General features: G+C 37.7%; 1 protein-coding gene and 1 non-coding gene across 2 annotated transcripts; both read left to right on the top strand.

Annotated features, from left to right (window-relative positions):
• Positions 1–6443: 6443 nt before the first annotated feature.
• LOC145957617 (small nucleolar RNA R71) lies at positions 6444–6550 on the top strand. Its single transcript, XR_014433660.1, has one exon. It is a non-coding gene; the product is annotated as a small nucleolar RNA R71 (small nucleolar RNA).
• Positions 6551–11000: 4450 nt separating this feature from the next.
• Positions 11001–17874, top strand: LOC109802663 (uncharacterized). The gene is given in 7 exon segments (XM_083073354.1): positions 11001–11209; positions 11404–11561; positions 11709–11818; positions 11923–12123; positions 12244–13371; positions 16060–17292; positions 17294–17874. Coding segments are annotated over 7 exon segments (3159 nt in total). The 3' UTR covers positions 17414–17874.
• The last annotated feature ends 1289 nt before the right edge of the window (positions 17875–19163 follow it).

Raw genomic sequence — 19163 nt, 5'->3', positions numbered from 1 at the left:
GTGGAAAATCATCTGGATACCGTTGAATGTGCCATTGATACATTTGATCAACCATGTAATTATAATGCTGCTGGCGTTCATCCATTTGTTTCAGCCGGTTATCCATTGATTGAATGGCTGCCAGGATAGCAGCATTCTGCAGGAGCCGCTTCCTCAGCTGCTGGAGGTAGGTCCTCTAATGGCTCCAGTGGAAACTGCCGTGTAGCCCGGTTCTTCACGGTGTATGTTGGATTTGGTAACTGGTGGTGCACTCCCGACTGGGTTACTACAAAGTAGTATTTATCATTTTCATCTTTCGCAATGCAGTTCATAGAAGAGCAGGTAGCAAAATTAATAGTACGGCTTCCAGGGAGTGGTTCTAACTGGTCCAGCCAAGCGTGATAGCCAAGGTGTTTGGCTATAGTGGTAATGAGGCCGCCATTCACAATCGCACCGTGGCTGGTATTGGAAATACTCTGGAACTGTCGTGCCAAATGACTGCCAGAATCAATAGGCTCCTCTCTGTTTTCCATCATAGCCCATAAAAGTAAAAGGTCGCTCAAACGAACCTTTCCTTCAGAATCACCTCGGGCCAAAACAGTAGAGGCAATAAAGCGGTGCATAATACGGATGGCGGGATGGCGGAAAGCAGAGGAATTACATTTTCCAGCGACCCAATTACTTGTACCTGTCAAACTATACCAAAAAGAACCAGGGTTGAAAGAACTTGGGGTTCTCGTGCTCCCTCCAGTGGGAAATCCAAAAATATTATTGAACTGAGCCAGGGTTAATTCGTGTTCTTGGTTAAACATACGGAAAGAAATCAAACCTTCAGAACAATTTGGCCCAGATAATATTTCCGTGTGGAGAGAGCTCAAGAACTCAAGAACTAGTCGAGGATAAACAACATCATTATGCATGGTAGCAAAGGTTGTCCACCCAATGTTAGTTAACATGAAATTGATATCAGCACGTAAACCCAACTTACGAATAAATGGGAAGTCGAGATACCTGGTAGGATGGATAGTGCGGAAGCGTAATACCTCGTTCCGCTCACGCTGTTCATCGTTCCGATAGAACCTCGGAGGAAGGTGCGGAATTTCGCTTGCTTCTTCCTCGTAACTGTGGGTATCGGAAGCGGTGGAGGACGAACCAACGGTACGGGTGCGCTTGGGAGCCATGGATGAACGGAAGGAGTGAATGTGGGAGGAAGAGGGAAGAAGAGGAAGAAGAAGTGAGAAGCTAGGGTTTGGGAGAGAAGAAAAGAGAGAATGGGCAGAGTTCGTAAGTTTGAGAGAAGTGAGAATGTAAAAGGAGGGGGAAAAATATATAAGGGAAAGGGGAATTTCAAAAATCACGGGTTGTATCTGTTGAGCCTCAGCAGGGAATCACGGGCGTGATTGGAAATCACGGCCGTGATTCTCTCTGGAGTTTTCCAAAAAATTTTCCAGAGAAGATCACGCCCGTGATTTAGAGTCACGGTCGTGATTCTCTCTGGAGTTTTCCAAAAAATTTTCCAGAGAAGATCACGCCCGTGATTTAGAGTCACGGTCGTGATTCTCTCTGGAGTTTTCCAAAAAAATTTTTCCAGAGAAGATCACGCCCGTGATTTAGAATCACGGTCGTGATTCTCTCTGGAACTCTGAAATTTTTTTTTTTTTTTTTTATTTTTTTTTTTATTTATTTTTTTTCATGATGCTTGAGTAGGTTCCTGAAGAACCATAGAGTATAATTTTTCTAAGTGTTCCCCATGGAAATATAACTTCAATCTCTGTGCATTGACCTTGAATATGTCGCCTTTATCGTTTCTGATTTCTACAGCTCCATAGGGATATACTTTTTGAACTGTAAAAGGCCCTGACCATCTTGACTTCAATTTTCCAGGAAACAATCTGAGTATGGAATTAAATAATAGCACCGAGTCCCCTTGCTTGAATTCTCTTCTGTGTATATGCTTGTCATGCCACCTCTTTGTTCTTTCTTTGTAAATCTTAGCATTTTCATATGAGTCTAATCTGATTTCATCAAGCTCATTGAGTTCCAATTTCCTTTTTTCTCCAGCATCCTTTAGGTCATAGTTGAAGTATTTTATTGCCCACAAAGCCTTATGTTCTAGCTCTACAGGAAGATGGCAAGATTTGCCATAAATCAGCCTAAATGGAGACATGCCAATAGGTGTTTTGTAAGCAGTCCTGTAGGCCCAAAGAGCTTCATCTAATCTTAAAGACCAGTCCTTTCTTGTTGTAGATACAGTCTTCTCAAGAATCTTTTTGATTTCTCTGTTGGATATTTCTACCTGTCCACTTGTTTGAGGGTGATAAGATGTACCAACCTTGTGAGTGACTCCATACTTTTTTAAGAGAGATTCAAACTTTCTTTCAATAAAATGTGAGCCTCCATCACTGATCACAGCTCTTGGGACCCCAAATCTTGGAAATATAATTCTTTTGAAGAGTTTAATGACAGTATTTGAATCACTCGTTTGAGCGGGAATCGCTTCTACCCACTTGGACACATAATCAACTGCAACTAATATGAACTTGTAACCTTTAGAACTTGGGAATGGTCCCATGTAATCTACTCCCCATACATCAAAAATTTCTACTTCTAAAATCCCATTTAATGGCATTTCATGTTTCCTGGATATATTCCCTGATCTTTGGCATTGGTCACAAGAATTTACCATCTTCCAAGTATCCTTAAATAAGTTTGGCCAGTAAAAACCAGATTGTAGAATTTTAGCTGCAGTTTTTGACGTACTAGCATGCCCTCCATATGCGGAAGAATGACATGAGTGAATGATGTGAGGAGCTGCTTCTTCTGAGATACACCTTCTGTAGATACCATCTCTACACCTCTTATATAGGTAAGGTTCATCCCAAATAAAGCTGTTAAGGTCACTAAAGAATTTCTTCTTTTGTTGATAATTAAAGTCTTCAGGAAGGACTCCACATGCTAAGTAATTCGCATAATCTGCATACCAGGGACTGTTTTTCACAACAACTGCTAAAAGCTTTTCGTCTGGGAAGCTGTCATTAATAGGGAGTTCCTCCTTTGTTGCTTGGTCTTGTGGAAGTCGAGAGAGATGATCAGCTACTACATTTTCTACTCCCTTTGTGTCCACAATCTCTAAATCAAATTCTTGTAAAAGGAGAATCCATCTGAGGAGCCTAGGTTTAGCATCCTTTTTATTAAAAAGATACTTTAGGGCAGAGTGATCTGTGTAAACAATAACCTTAGACCCGACAAGATAAGATCTGAACTTTTCAAAAGCATAGACGACTGCTAACAATTCTTTTTCTGTTGTTGCATAATTGACTTGGGCTTCATCAAGAGTCTTGCTGGCATAGTATATAGCATGAACCTTCTTGTCCTTTCTTTGTCCCAATACAGCTCCTATAGCATAGTCACTTGCATCACACATGATTTCAAAAGGAAGGCTCCAGTCAGGAGTTTGCAGAATAGGAGCTGTAGTGAGAGCTTCTTTCAACCTGTAGAATGCATTCTTACAAGAAACATCAAAGTTAAAAGGTACCTCTTTCACAAGTAGATTAGATAATGGTTTAGAGATTTTTGAAAAATCTTTAATAAACCTTCGGTAGAAACCGGCATGCCCTAAGAAACTTCTAACACCTTTAACATCAATTGGAAGAGGCAATTTATCAATTACTTCTATTTTTGCTCTATCTACCTCAATTCCTCTCCCAGATATTAGGTGTCCTAAGACAATTCCTTCTTGTACCATAAAATGACATTTTTCCCAATTTAAGACTAAATTCACTTCAGAGCAACGCTGCAATACTTTAGTTAGATTTAATAGACAGTCATCAAAGGAAATACCATAAACTGAAAAGTCATCCATGAAAACTTCCATCTCTTTTTCTAATAAATCACTAAAGATTGCAGTCATACATCTTTGAAAGGTAGCAGGTGCATTACATAGGCCAAAAGGCATTCTCCTATAAGCAAAAGTACCATAGGGACATGTAAAAGTAGTTTTCTCTTGGTCTAATGGATGAATAGGGATTTGATGAAAACCGGAGTATCCGTCCAAATAACAAAAGTATGAATGCATTGCTAACCTTTCAAGCATTTGATCAATAAAAGGTAAGGGAAAGTGATCCTTTCTAGTGGCATTATTTAATTTTCTATAATCAACACACATACGCCACCCAGTCACAGTTCTTGTGGGAATTAATTCATTATTATCATTTTTAACTACTGTCATCCCACCTTTCTTAGGAACCACATGAACTGGACTTACCCAAGGACTATCAGATATAGCATAAATTACCTTAGCATCCAATAATTTCAAAATTTCTTTCTTTACCTCTTCTTTCATCTTGGGATTTAGTCTTCTTTGAGCTTCAACAGAAGGTTTGGATCCTTCCTCCAAGAAGATGCGATGCATACAAAATGAAGAACTAATTCCCTTTATATCAGCCATAGTATATCCAATAACTTTTCTAAATTTTCTCAACTCATTGAGAAGTTTTTCAGTTTCTTTTTCATTTAAAGCTGAATTTACTATGACTGGATAAGTGGAATTAGCCCCCAAAAACTCATACCTTAAAGATGAAGGAAGTGGTTTAAGTTCTAACTTTGGAGAGTTTTCTTCTTGCCAATCTGTTGAAGACTCAAGAAGACTTTCTACTAGAGGATCTTTTTCTTTACACGGGGGACTTGAATCGATCAAGCAAGCATAATTAGGTTGAATCCCCTCAAGATCTATGTGCTTTCCTCCAACTAGAAAATTCTCCAAGGGATCCCTCAAAATAGATCTCATGACTTCTTCCTCCATGTCTTTAGGCAATATATCAACCCTGCAGCAAATATTTTCAAGAGAAGGTTGTCTAACAGATTTAGCAATATTAAATTCCATTGTTTCATCATTAATGGATAAGGACAATTTTCCATGTTTGACATCTACTATCACGCCTGCTGTAGCCAAAAATGGTCTACCTAATATGATTGGTATTTGTTTGTCCTCTTCCATTTCTAAAACAACAAAATCTCCCGGAATTAAAAATTTACCTATCTTAACTGGAACATCTTCTAAAATTCCTATGGGATATTTTATAGATCTATCTGCTAACTGGATTGACATTGCTGTAGGCTTTAATTCTCCCATATCTAATTTCTTGCAAATTGATAAAGGCATTAAACTGATACTTGCCCCAAGGTCACATAAGGCTTTTTCAAACCTTAGATGTCCAATGAGACAAGGTATAGAGAAACTACCAGGATCCTTAAGTTTTTTGGGCAAATTATGATGGATCAATGTAACAGTCTCTCTATCATCCAATTTCCTTCGGTTAGCTAAAAGATCCTTAAGAAATTTAGCATATGTAGGCATCTGTTGTAGAGCTTCTACAAATGGAATGTTTACATACACTTGTTTGATCATATTTAAAAATTTTTCAAATTGTCTATCAAGTTTAGTCCTTGCTAACCTTTGAGGAAAAGGAATTGGAGGGTGATAAACAGTTTGAGGCTTTGATGAAGATACTTTTTCTTTTTCTAATCTCTCTTTTTCAGGTTTTTCAACCATAGGAGAAGCGTCTTCATCAATCTCAATATTATCATTTTGATTAGACACAGGTCCGTCTAATTTCTTCCCACTCCTTAAAGTAATAGCATTAACATTTTCAGCTGGGTTTGCAACTGTTTTACCTGGGAACTTACCTGGAGAATTGTTTGAACTAGGCATCAACTGTGCAATTTGATTTTCCAGCATCTTGTTGTGGAGAGTAATATTCTCAACCTTGACAGCAAGGTTTTGAATAGAATTTGCCATTGAATCATTGGTCTGTTTTTGATTAGTGACAAAATTCTCCATAAGGTTTTCTAATCTTGAAACACTTTGTTGAATTGAGGGTGTCTGTACTGGATTTCCTTCCCCATTAATGAAGTGATTGGACGGACGGAAATTAGGTTGCTGATTGCTAGTTCCTTGAACTGGGTTATTCTTCCAAGAAAAGTTAGGATGATTCTTCCAACCAGGGTTGTATGTGTTGGAATATGGATTACTCTTCTCTCTTCGAGGAGTGTCATAGAAATTATGAGAAGCTGCCACTTGTTCAGTAGTATCTTCTTTTTCTCCAGTAAAAATTGAGGTACAATCTACTGCAGTATGCCCTTGTTCCCTACAAAGGTCACATACTTGATTTGTAGCCACTGAATTAACCTTAGCTTTTTCCATCTTGTCTAATCTTTGATTAAGAGTATCAAATTTTGCTAAGAGTAACTCAATATTGTTCACTTCATATCGCCCCGGAGTTCCTTTCCTTGCTGTGACTTCTCTTTCACTGTATTGGCTGTGATTTGAGGCTACATTTTCCAAAATAATCATGCAGTCATTAATAGGTTTCCCCATGAAAGATCCTCCAGCTGCTGAGTCTAATATCATGGTGCTTTGTTGGTCCAATCCTTCAAAGAAAAATTGGATGGTAAGCCAACGGTTGAAGCCATGTTGTGGGCATGCTTGAAGATATCCTTTGAACCGCTCCCATGCTTCATAAATAGTCTCTCCAGTGCCTTGTTGGAAATTAGTGATTTTCTTCCTCAATTCTTTAGTTTTAGAAGGAGGAAAGAATTTCTCTAGAAAAGCTCTTTCACATAATTCCCAAGTTGCTATCTTTTCTCTAGGCACTGTTCTTAGCCACACCTTTGCCTTATCTCTCAAGGTGAGTGAGAATAAGCGGAGTCGCATTCCATCAGAAACTTCATCATCAAATTGCTGGGTCTCACAGATTTCCAAGAACCCCTCTAAGTGGTCATTAGGATCTTCTGATGGTAGTCCTCCAAAGGTGTTCTGTTTGAGCATATTCACCAGAGAAGCTGGTACAGTAGCTCCAGTTTGCATCTCCCCTCCAGGTATCCCACGAGCTACGGGTGCAGAGTAATCCCGAAGCGGTAAATTATCTCGTTGTGCAGCCATGTCAAATTCTCTAGAAAGGTTTCTTTTCCTTCTCAGGAGAGTTCTTTCAATCTCAGGATCAAGTGGTGTTGGTTTCCCAAGACGTAGAGATCTCTTTTGCATTAACCCTAAGGCACTGCAAAAAAAAAAAGAAAGTGACCCGTGAAATCTGAATTGGAGAAGTAAACACTAAAAAAAAAAAAAATTTATTTATTTATAATTTTTTTTTTTTTAAAAAAAATTCGAATTAAAATAATTGTAATTTAAATCAAGAGACGTAGTCCCCGGCAACGGCGCCAAAAACTTGATGTATGGAAAACCGCAAGTGTACGGTTGTCGTCAAGTAATAAATATCGAATCACAGGGACTACGTGTTTGACCTAGAATTACTAGTATTTTAATTTGAATTTTAAAACAGATAGAATGTTTGTTTTGAGATGATAAGATCAGATTCGCTGGTAAAAGAGATAGTAATGCAATTAATGAATAAGATAAAACTTTAAGATAAGATAAGGAGATTTCCGGGAATCTAGGGTTCGCACAAAGAGTTCCAACAATATTGAATTATTATTTTCATTAATTAATTCTATTCCATCTTGAAGGTAGTCTTAACCTAATTTAATCCTTGCACCTTCTCAGGCTACGAGGACGTGTTTAATTAAAATTAATCCCTACTCTCGTGGTAATTACGTTCAATTAAACCCATTAAGATCTTTGTTAATCTATTGCTCCTCGAAAGCTTAAATCAACTCTCGTGATTTAACACTCAAGTCTGTTCCTTTAGGTTCCGATAATTAGGTTCTCCTCTCAGTTCATCCCTAATTATCTATGATTATGAAAATTAAGATTAATTGTTTATCATAATTATAATCAAGTTCTCCTCTCAGTTCATCCTTAATTAATGTTATTATGAAAACAATAATGTTAAAGTTCATATATAAAATATAAAAGAACAAATCAAGAATTGGAATAAAATTAAGAAACTGAATAATGCATTAATAAAGAGGTTCTCAGAGGCTAAGCCCTGATCCCAGAAAAAGGGAAACTACTCACAGGAGTTCATAGTAGTTCTCCAAGAAAAGAAGAATAAAAGAAAAGCAAACCTTAGAGTCGATGGCACAGGCGCCCAACCTTCTCCAAGTGTCAAAAACTAAAAAAAACTGTCTCCGAAACAAAAGTCCTGTTCTAGGCTAACCTCATCTAATTTATAACCTAAAAGGGTAAAAAGGTAAAACTACCAAGATAAAAATTACAAAAATAAAAATAAAACATAAAACTTAAAAAGCTGGGACGCGAAGTGAATCACGGCCGTGACTGAGAATCACGACCGTGATCTTCTCTGGAGCACATTCATTCACCAAATCGACGCGAAGTGAATCACGGCCGTGACTGAGAATCACGACCGTGATATTCTCTGGAGCACATCTATGAAGGGTCAGTGGCGTTCACGGGTGTGATTGGGAGTCACGGCCGTGATTTTCTCTGGTGAATCACGGGCGTGATTTAGAATCACGGCCGTGATTTTCCCTGTAGCTCAGCATTTCCTCTTTAATTCTTAAATCTTGATCCTGCTCAGAGAAAACACAACACATACCAAGAAAAGCATAAAATAGGAAAATGATATAAAAATTTATTAAAAACATGAAAGATATGCATGATTATGCTATGAATTCTTGTGAATTAAAGTGCTAAAATACGAGTAAAATACACAACATCGTTGTCCAATAGCAGCAGCAATTAACTCCATAGCCTGAGCAATCTGCCGCTCATCCACGCCTGAAGAAGGATTAGAATGGTTTCCCCTACCAACCATCCTAATAAAGATAAAAGATCAAGGAACCCATGAGTTTACACTAAAACACATAAGAAATTTCTTTTCAAAAATTCCATTTCCACACAATAGAAACATAACAAGACCATTTCCCACAAACCCTAAAGAGACTCGACCAGCTCTGATACCAAAATTGTAACGACCCACCCTAGGTCGTCACATGAATAACCAGCCAAAATAAAATAATATAAAATAAAGAAAATAGAGCAAAAGCCAGCTACGCTAGAGTGTAAAAATTGTTTCATAATATCAAACATAATTATATCAGAGTCATTCTTAGTAAAATTATACAGTAATCCAAAAAGATAATATAATTACAATGTCATGAAAACATCAAAATAAGACACCCTAGGTGCTGGTCAAGCTCTAAACCTAGCCACTTCTCAAAGCAGCTATCCAAAAGACTCCTTGTTATCCCAAAGCCTCATACCTGATCTGCTCCCCCACATAGTGAGATCATCACAGTCCAAACCACATGGAAACATAAGGGTTAGCACATATAAAACCAATCATAGTACATCATAATAAAATATCATTAAACAAATATTTATCCACAGTATTTATCCAGACCAACAAGTCATTTTCAAGCTAAATATAGACCAACCCAAAATATAATGTATACACGTCCATGCCAATATATACATATTTTATGATAATAAAATAATCCATAACCAATGTATACAATCCATACCATATGTATACATATTCCATATCCAAAACAAAGTCACACCACTGTATAATCCATGATGTAACCAACACATCCAAACCAAATGTTGGCCTCAACACCATCCAAACCAAGTGTTGATACGGTGAAACATGTCATCAACCCATGTCCCACGCCTAACCTCTCATGGAAAATATACAGTTGGATTGCGTCGTCACGTAACCCTGGTGATCATGGCCACTTCATCCATCGGTATGACTCGGCCTTGCCCCCATACCGGTAGCAAATAGAATACTTAGAGGAGTACTTCAGAATCCACCTAACATCTGAAGTGGTTTATTATATAACCTTTGGAAAAGTTTCACATTGGAATCCTCACCATGGGATTCCCAAATTTCATATTTTTCCAAAGATTATATCCTGATCTCACCAAGAGATCTAATCCATACCATAACCTTACTCCTTTAAGTCCTATTTACTTTTCCAAACCACATACACATAGCATATTCCATAATTAAACATAACCATAACCATGCCAATTTGTCAATATAATAATAATATAAATAATTAAATATCCAAAACAACCATCAATTGATCCAAATTATATTATATGAAATGAAAATCTCCACATAAAATAGCATATTAAAATTATACTATTCCTATCATGCACATATATACTAGATTAATTTTATAAGCACTACCCTTACTTGTATAAACCTGAACTGAAACTCGGGCAGAACCTCCTCCTCTCTCTTGCTTAAACGAACCGAAACTCGGGCAGAATCTTCACCTCTCTCCTTAAACAAGGACCGAAACTCGGGCAGAATCTCCTCTTCTCCCTCCTCTTTTCTCTCTCCTGGCAGAACCTCCTCTACTGGATTCCTCTTTCTCTCTCCTTTTTTTTCTTTTCTTTCTCTCTCTCTCTCCCTTCTCTTTCTCTCTCTCTCTCTTCTCTTTCTCTCTCTAGAATTCTCTTCTCTCCAGTTATATTTTTTTTTCACCCCCTGCCTCCTATTTATAGGCAACCAGAGTCACCCGGAACGGCCCGTATTGAATTCGGAACGGCCCGTTCCGAATCTTTCAAATGTACGCAAATTTTTAAACTGGAACGGCCCGTTCCAAAATCGGAACGGCCCGTTCCCAAAAAGCAGAACGGCCCGTTCTAAAATCAGAACGGCCCGTTCCGAGACTCATCCAGAACGGCCCGTTCTCCCTCCGGAACGGCCCGTTCTCCCTCCAGAACGGCTCGTTCCAAAACCAGAACGGCCTGTTCTCCTTTTGGAACGGCCCGTTCTGGGCCCGTTCTCACTAAAAAAATTTAGTATAATTTTTAAGCTTGGAACGGCCCGTTTTGCTTTTGGAATGGCCCGTTCCAAGTTACCAAAACACCCCCTAAATTTTTTTTTTGAAAATTGCGAAAAATGCCATCAGTAATAAAATTACAAGAATACCCCTATACCTTTATAAAATTTACGAAAATGTCATTGATAATTAATAATAATAAAAAAAATGGGTATTACACAAACAACGAGGTGGCGGATGCCCAGCTCAATCCCAGGTTACATAGTGATGATAGCTTGACTCGGACATCTTCTACGCAAGCAGGTATGACCGCCTTAAGGAACCCTAAGGACCATCCGCCAGATCCAACGATTATGCGTGCATGGCCACATTCGATTGATCAGGAACCTACCAAAGGGATTGTGTTGGAAGGGTGTTTGGCTTCTAAGTTGGGTGAGAATCCCAACAAAAGCACCGAGATGGAGATGGCGAGTTCTTCGGATGAAGAGATGGATGAAGAGATCCATATAGAGCCGTAAGGTTTTCCTAATCCTCTCTAATGACTAATATAGCTTTAATGATTGGGTTTCAGGACTTTACGATTCTCTCTTGGAATGTTCGTGGGTTTGCGAGCACACGGAGTCGCAATCATATGCGTGAAATCATTAACCGATTTCACCCAACTATGATTTTTTTGTTTGAAACACATACATCTTCTTCGGGTTCTAGTGGTTTTTGGAATAGACAGGGTTACAAGATGGTCTCGGCAGAAGAAGCGAATGGGCACTCAGGGGGGATTTGGGTACTTGTGAAGAAAGGGATAGAAGATATTGTGGAATGTGTAGACACCATGCCTCAGTGTGTTACTCTGAAGCTCTCTCGTGGAAGTCATTCTTGATATGGGACAGCTATTTATGGTAGTCCCAACTTTGTTCTCAGAAAGAATCTTTGGTTACATTTGAAGAACTTGCGAAGCACTTTACACCTTCCTTGGATGTTAATTGGGGATTTTAATGATACTCTTCTACCTTCAGAACAAAGAGGTGGGGTCTTCTCAAAAGTTCGTGCATCTTTGTTTGCTGAGGGCTTAAATGCTTGCAATCTTCTTGATCTTGAGTTCTTTGGTAGTAATTTTACCTGGCAAGTGTGGGCGGGATGATGATTGCTAAGAGATTGGATAGAGGTGTATGTGACTAGGCTTGGCGATTAGCTTTTCCTGAAGCTACTGTGGAGCATTTGGTAAGACAGCATTCAGATCATAATCCACTCTTTGTGCGTTGTTCTCAAGTGTCACGTGAACGTCAAGAGAGACCCTTTCGCTTCCAAGCGGCTTGGTGCACTCATGAAGAGTATGGACGAGTAGTTCAGCGTGCTTGGCGCAAAGGTGGGGAGGATGTGGTCAAAGCTTTGCAATGTGTGTCGGAGGACTCATTAGTCTTCAATCGTTATGTTTTTTGGAATATTTTTAACAAGAAAAGAGAATTAGAAGCCAGATTACGCGGGATTAAACGCACATTAGAAACTGTTGATTCTGTTCGACTTTCCCTCCTTCACAGGGATTTGTTGTAGGAATATGAGTCTATTCTCTTTCAAGAAGAAACCTTTTGGTTCCAAAAGTCTAGAGAAAAGTTCATTCGATTGGGTAGTAGAAATACATCATTTTTCCATGCTCAAACTATTATTCGTAGAAAACGTCATAAGATACATGGTCTTTTCTTACCTTCAGGAGAATGGTGTACTCATGATAGCACACTCCAATGGGAAGCTATCACGTTCTTCAAGGCTCTATTTTGTTCTAAAGACACTACTAGTTTTGTGGCCACGGCCTGGAGTTCAGGAGGTCTTCCTTCAGAGGCTCATATGCATCTTCTCGCCCCAATTACCAAAGAAGAGGTGTATCAGGCTCTTCTAAGCATGAAATCGTACAAGGCCCCAGGACCTGATGGCTTTCAACCTATATTCTTTAAAATGTATTGGGAGGATGTAGGTGATATGGTGTGGAGTTTTTTCGCAAAGGCTTTTTCCACTGGCAACTTTCCAGCCAGTGTCTCTGACACCTTATTGGTTCTCATTCCTAAAGGCGAGAGTCAACGCACTTTCAAAGACTTTCGCCCGATCAGCCTTTGCAATGTAATTTACAAACTAGTGTCTAAGGTCCTAGTGAGTAGATTACGCCCCTACTTAGACTCCATTATTCATCCATGGCAGAGTAGCTTTATTCCAGGAAGAAGCACAAAAGATAATGCTATAGTTCTTCAAGAGGTTGTTCATCACATGCACAAATCAAAGAGCAAAACTGGTGACTTCCTACTCAAGCTTGACTTGGAGAAAGCTTATGATAGGCTTGACTGGGATTTCCTTGAACAAACCCTCAAGTTATATGGGTTTCCGGAACGAATTGTTTCACTAATCATGCATGGCATTACCTCTACTAGTTTGTCTCTACTTTGGAATGGCAACAAATTGGATGGGTTCAAACCTATCAGAGGACTTTGCCAAGGCGACCCTTTCTCACCCTATCTCTTCGTTCTTTGTATGGAGTGCCTTGGCATTATGATTCAGCAAGAAGTGGAAGAGGGCACTTGGAAACCCATCCAATTAACTAGACATGGCCCAAAATTGTCCCATATCTTTTTTGCAGATGATGTCTTGCTGTTTGCTAAAGCAGAAAAAGAGCAGGCTATCACTATCAATAGAGTTTTGGAGAGCTTTTGTTGTGACACCCTCTACCCCAACATACATATACAGTAGTTATAAAATAAAATAAAATTTTTCATCAATAAAAATCAAATTTCCAACCACGTAAGGGTAAAGAGTTCACATTCATAAACTTAATCCAAATAACATGTCAATAAAATTACAAAGAAATAAAACTGAATTTTCCAAAATAATTTAATAAGAACATCTTAAACTAATCCTATCTATGTCCCGATGTCACATGTCCTATCAGAGCAAAACCCAACATAGAAGCCTAAGCTTCATCACCAACATCCTCAGCCTCACGCTGATGATCACCTGTATAATAGTCAAAGCAAAACAACACGAAAAAAGGGAGTGAGAAACATCTCACTCTAGCTCACAGTGTAGAAATGTATGTCGAATAGCTAAACACAAACAAAACAAGTATAATATAGATAAGTTAATAATAACATCACACTCATCCAAGACATAAACCATCACTTTATCATATAACATTAAAAATGCATAAGTATGGACACGGACTACATATTATCATGCATGTGGCGCCAGTAAAACATCACATGGCATATTGCCGCTAGCAATACACGAAGAGTAGTCTAGGAGTACATGTCGGGTCACACCCTCTGCGCACTCTCACTAGAAGGATATACTACCAGAGTCTCGTCGGGATAGCTAAGCCGCGCAAGATACATCTCATGCACACAATGGGCGAGACTGGGACTTCCAAACCGAGCTATCCCCAAGGACTAATCCCCAAAGCTTTTACACTAGGGGGCCTTCTCTGGCGGTGTATTCCATATCGTACCCTTAAAACACTTATGCAAATGATGCATGTCAAGACTCTATGCATTCTCATATCACATTATCATTTCTCATTCCCATATCACATTATCATGTCTCATTATCACTTTTCACATCATCTCATCATATTCACATAGTCATCACTTTTCACATCATCTCATCATATTCACATAATCATCATTTTTCACATCATCTCATCATATTCACATAGTGTCTACAGAGCACTCAAAATCATATCAAAATTGATCTATTTTCAAAAATAAACACATATTTATACATCTCATTCAACAAGGAATACATCAGAACAATCAGAAAGCAAAACAGAAAACATTCATATTTTGCCTGTTTCTCATAAGGTTCCCACAGGAACCCACAGAGCACTCTAATTCATATCAAAACTTGTTTATTTTCAAGATTATATACATATTTACACTCAGCAAATACCAAGAAACACAACAGAAAACTCAGAAGGTAAAACAGAAAATATTTAAAATTTGCCTCTTACAATTATCAATGCATTCCCTTAGGGTTTCCCATAGGAACTCATAGAAATCTCAATTCATACGATTAATTACATATAATAAAACAATAGGCAAAACAGATACAATTGGGAAAAACCCCTCATACAATCTCACACCCAGAGCGAGGTTTCTCACTCCCCCCTTACCTCGATAAGCAAGAGCCGAATCTTGTTGGTCGCCCCCTCTAGGTTCCCCTTCGTCTTCAGAGAGAAAGGAGGAAGAAGATTAGAAAATGAAAAAATGAGTTTTAGAGAGTGAAAAACGTTCTGTTTATAAGCATCAGGTCGCGGCCAGAATGGCCAGTTCTGAATCTGGAACGGCCCGTTCTGGACAAATAAAACATGTCTAAAAACCTCTCCAAGAACGGCCCGTTCCAAACCAGAACGACCCGTTCTGAGTCAAGACTTTGTCCTTTAAAAATACATCCGGAACGGCCCATTCCCAAAGTGGAACGGCCCGTTCCGGGACCATGAAAATCCAGAATTTTTAAATAATAAATAAATAAATACTTATATATATATATATATATATATATATATATCAAATTAAAATAACATATCAATACAATTTAAAACATGATTTTCTTTAAATAACAATTATAACAAAATATCATAATTAATAATATTATACAAAATAATTTTCATAAATGATTATTAATAAAAACCTTTAAAAATTCAATCAAACTCATTCAATTAATCAAAATAATTATAAGAAAATAATCTTCATAAATACAAAAATAAATAATAATTATTTGTAGTATTAGTAGAAAAATTTGGGATGTTACATTTGTCATATGTCTGGTTTAAAGATTAGCATTCAAAAATCCCAAGCATTGGCTTCGAAAGGTGTGACAAGTCAACGAAAGGAAACAATTACCACTGTTACTCAAATCCGTTTTACCTCTAGGATTGAAAATTACCTGGGGTTTCCTACGTTTCAAGGTCGAATCCATCGCCGAGATTTTATGGCACTTATTGAAAGGGTGAACTCAAAGTTGACTGGCTGGAAGAGTGCATTGTTAAACAAGGCAGGCAGGGTTACTCTCGCCAATTCAATTCTCACGGCATTACCTTCCTATGGCATGCAATTATACTGGTATCCTCAATACATTTGTGATTTTATTGACAAGTCAGTCCGTTCTTTTATTTGGCATAGTAGGGAAGGTAAAGGCCCACACATGGTAGGATGGGACAAGCTCACTCGACCAAAGAATTGTGGTGGGTTGGGGATTCGTACCGCTCGAAACCAAAATACTGCATTATTGGGGAATCTAGTTTGGGATCTACTACACCCAACGAATCAACTATGGGTTTCAGTACTCAAGGAAAAATATCTCCTGTAAGACTCACTCTTCTTATCCAAGAAGAAGTTAGGTTCACCAACTTGGAGGGCCATCATTCAGGCGTTGGCTCTTTTGGAAGATGGTCTAGTTCTCAAGTTGGGCAATGGAGAGATCGATGTTTGGCAGGATGTATGGGTGGGTAAGGAACCACTAGCGACGTCTGTCCCGTGGGTGGATATTCACGATTCTGGGTTGCGAGTCAAAGATATTTGGGATGGCACCTCATGGCGGCTGGACCAGCTTTACACACATTTTTCTGAGACTTTTCGTCTCAAGATATCTTGTTTAACTCCGCATCTTGTCGTAGGTGTGCCAGACTTGTGGACTTGGGCACCTGATATCTTTGGGAAGTACACGGTACGATCAGCTTACAGGTGGCTAATAGAGGATCATGGGTTGGAAACCTCTGCAGGTTGGAATTGGATTTGGAAGTTGTCACTTCCAGCTAGTTTGTGTTTCTTTCTTTGGCAGAGTTGTCATCTGGCTCTACCTATTAAGGAGGTTCTTTGTCAACGTGGCATCTTGGCTTCCAATACCTGCCCTAAGTGTAACTCTGCCGTTGAAAGCTTTGAGCATTGTTTCTTTACTTGTCCAATGGTGCAGGAGGTGTGGAAGCGATCTGGTTGCAATTTCTCAACACCTACTCTTGATGAGACACATCGTAGTTGGCTTGAGAAGCGGGTGCAGACGCATGGAGCTCTGTTTATAATTATCATGTGGTTCATCTGGTGCCACAGGAACAGACTCATCTTTGATCAGGTGGATTGGAACTTAACATCTATTCTAGCTCAAGTAAATGCTTTACTTCAAATCTCTGTTTCTGCTTTTACGAGTATTGACTGCTCGCATCGACCTCTACCCCGTTTGGTGCATTGGATTCACCCCCCACTGGATTCAGTGGCTCTGAATGTGGATGGGAGTAGGATTGGCACGCTTGGTAGAGGGGGCTTTGGTGGCTTGTGTCGGAACCATGAAGGACAGTTCCTCTTTGGCTTTTATGGCTTTTTGGGGGAGGTTTCTGTTCTTCAAACAGTGATCTTAGCTCTTCTCTACGGTCTTCGTCTTTGTTGGGATAAATGGTTTCGAAAGATTATTTGTTATTCAGACTCTACTTTGGTGGTATCTCTCTTACAGGGACCTATTCCAATGTTTCATCGCTACGAAAATCAGCTCATGGAGATTCATCAGTTGCTCAATTGTGACTGGACTTGCACTGTTGTTCACACTTTACGTGAGGGTAATAGTTGCGCAGATGCTTTTGGCTCGAATGGGAGCTTTAGGAAATGATAGGCTAGTTATTTTACAAGAGCATCCTATGACTCTTTCTAGTTTGTTACTAGCTGACTCTCTGGGAACTGTGTTTCAGAGAGGCTAAGTTTTATTTATATTTTTGTTAGTTTCTTCTTTTTATTTCTCATTCCAATACCAAAAAAAAAACCTTAAGGTTTTTGGTTCAAATCATGGATTTAATTAATTTTTAATATATTTTTTATTATTTTAAAAAATTAAGAGTAAAATAGTCCAAAAATTATATATATAAAAATATAATATTCCTTTATAATAAGTATATATTTCCTACTTGATAAAATCTTGTTTTTAAGTTGGTAAATATCTCATCATGTTTAATTTTGATTGAATAAAAAAAGTACAAGTTTCCAACTCAAGAGGGATCATTGTTTTTAATTTAATATATAAACCTCGACCACATTTGTTACAAAAATGAAAGAGGTTATAGTTACATGAAAAAAATTAAAGGTTAAAATTTAAATCACACGCAATATTTCATGAATATCTATAACTTTAGTATTTAGTTTGATCATTTAATAATTATTTTCTCATTATATTTTCTTAAAAATAATATATATATATATATATATATATATATATATATATATATTTTAAGAATGATTCTTGATTTCCCTAAAAAAAAAATAATGATTCTTGATAGAGTTATTCTACTCAATTTTAAAATAAAATTTAATGAATAAATCAATCTTAAAAACTCATAGTTAATATTAAATTTCAATGATTTAATTATTAAATTGAGGGTTATTATTGAATAAATCAATCTTACAAATTTTTATGTAATCTTAAAATTATTTAATTGACAAGAATAATGTGTTTGCAATACGTTTCAATCCTTGATACAAGTCTCTTCAACTTTAAGTTAGATGATCAATTGATGAAAAATGAAACGACCTGAGTAACATTCGTAACTCCTTTCTAAAGAGCTCGAAGTTCGGGAGACTTATGTACTACTTAGCTCGAACCCTACTTGATCAAGCCAAGTTGCCCTTACCATCTTGATTGCAATGGGTCACTAGGTTAGATCCACGGAGCAAGTGCTAGGCAAAATCCTAACCAACTATCTTTTAATAACTAGTAAATTATGTCCCCCTAACCATCTCCTTAAATTATCTTTTAATGCTCAATGATAAGAATCACACACCTATATGAGGGACATAAAGTATCATTCTAATGTATTTCATGTTTTATAACCTATACCTTCTCTAATTTTAGTATTAGAGTCTTTTTACAAGTACCCCCATCGTTGATGTTGGAGAGCAAAGGTCATTGTCCAACTCATCGAGGTACTTGCAGATTCAAAGAACAATAATAATCACCAAAGAAGCTCTATGAAGGATCAAAACTTGAAAAAAAGTGGAGATCATCAAGTACTAAATAGTTTGAATTTCAATTTGTCCATTGAGGAAAAATTTTGTTTTTGTTTTGAGTTTGGGGTAAGAAATCTTTTGTTTTGGTTGTAGTTCAAGTCTACAACTATGTAAAACAAGAAGTTCTTAATAGGGTTTAAGACTCATGTTTTGTGTGTTTTAGGCAATTGTTTGTAAAACAATTATTGTGATTAATGGAAACTCTCAATTGGGGTTTGGATGTAGATCATGGTGGGGTGATCGAATCAATATAAATCTTAGAGTATTTTTTCTCTCTTAATCTCTTTTAGTCGTTGTAGATGTTTTGATATCTATTTTAGATACATTGATTAAAATATTGTCATCTATCATATGGTAATTCATAGTATAAAAATATTAGTTGTTCATCCTTGTCCATGTTTCATGGGTTATCGATTGAAACAATAAAAATTGTGAATGTCTAAAAAATGT

The sequence above is a fragment of the Cajanus cajan genome, chromosome 4 (assembly GCF_000230855.2).
Source record: "Cajanus cajan strain Asha chromosome 4, NIPB_CcT2T_4, whole genome shotgun sequence".
NCBI lineage: Eukaryota > Viridiplantae > Streptophyta > Magnoliopsida > Fabales > Fabaceae > Cajanus > Cajanus cajan.
The sequence above is the reverse complement of the archived record's forward strand: the minus strand, read 5'-3'. Positions and strand labels throughout refer to the sequence as shown.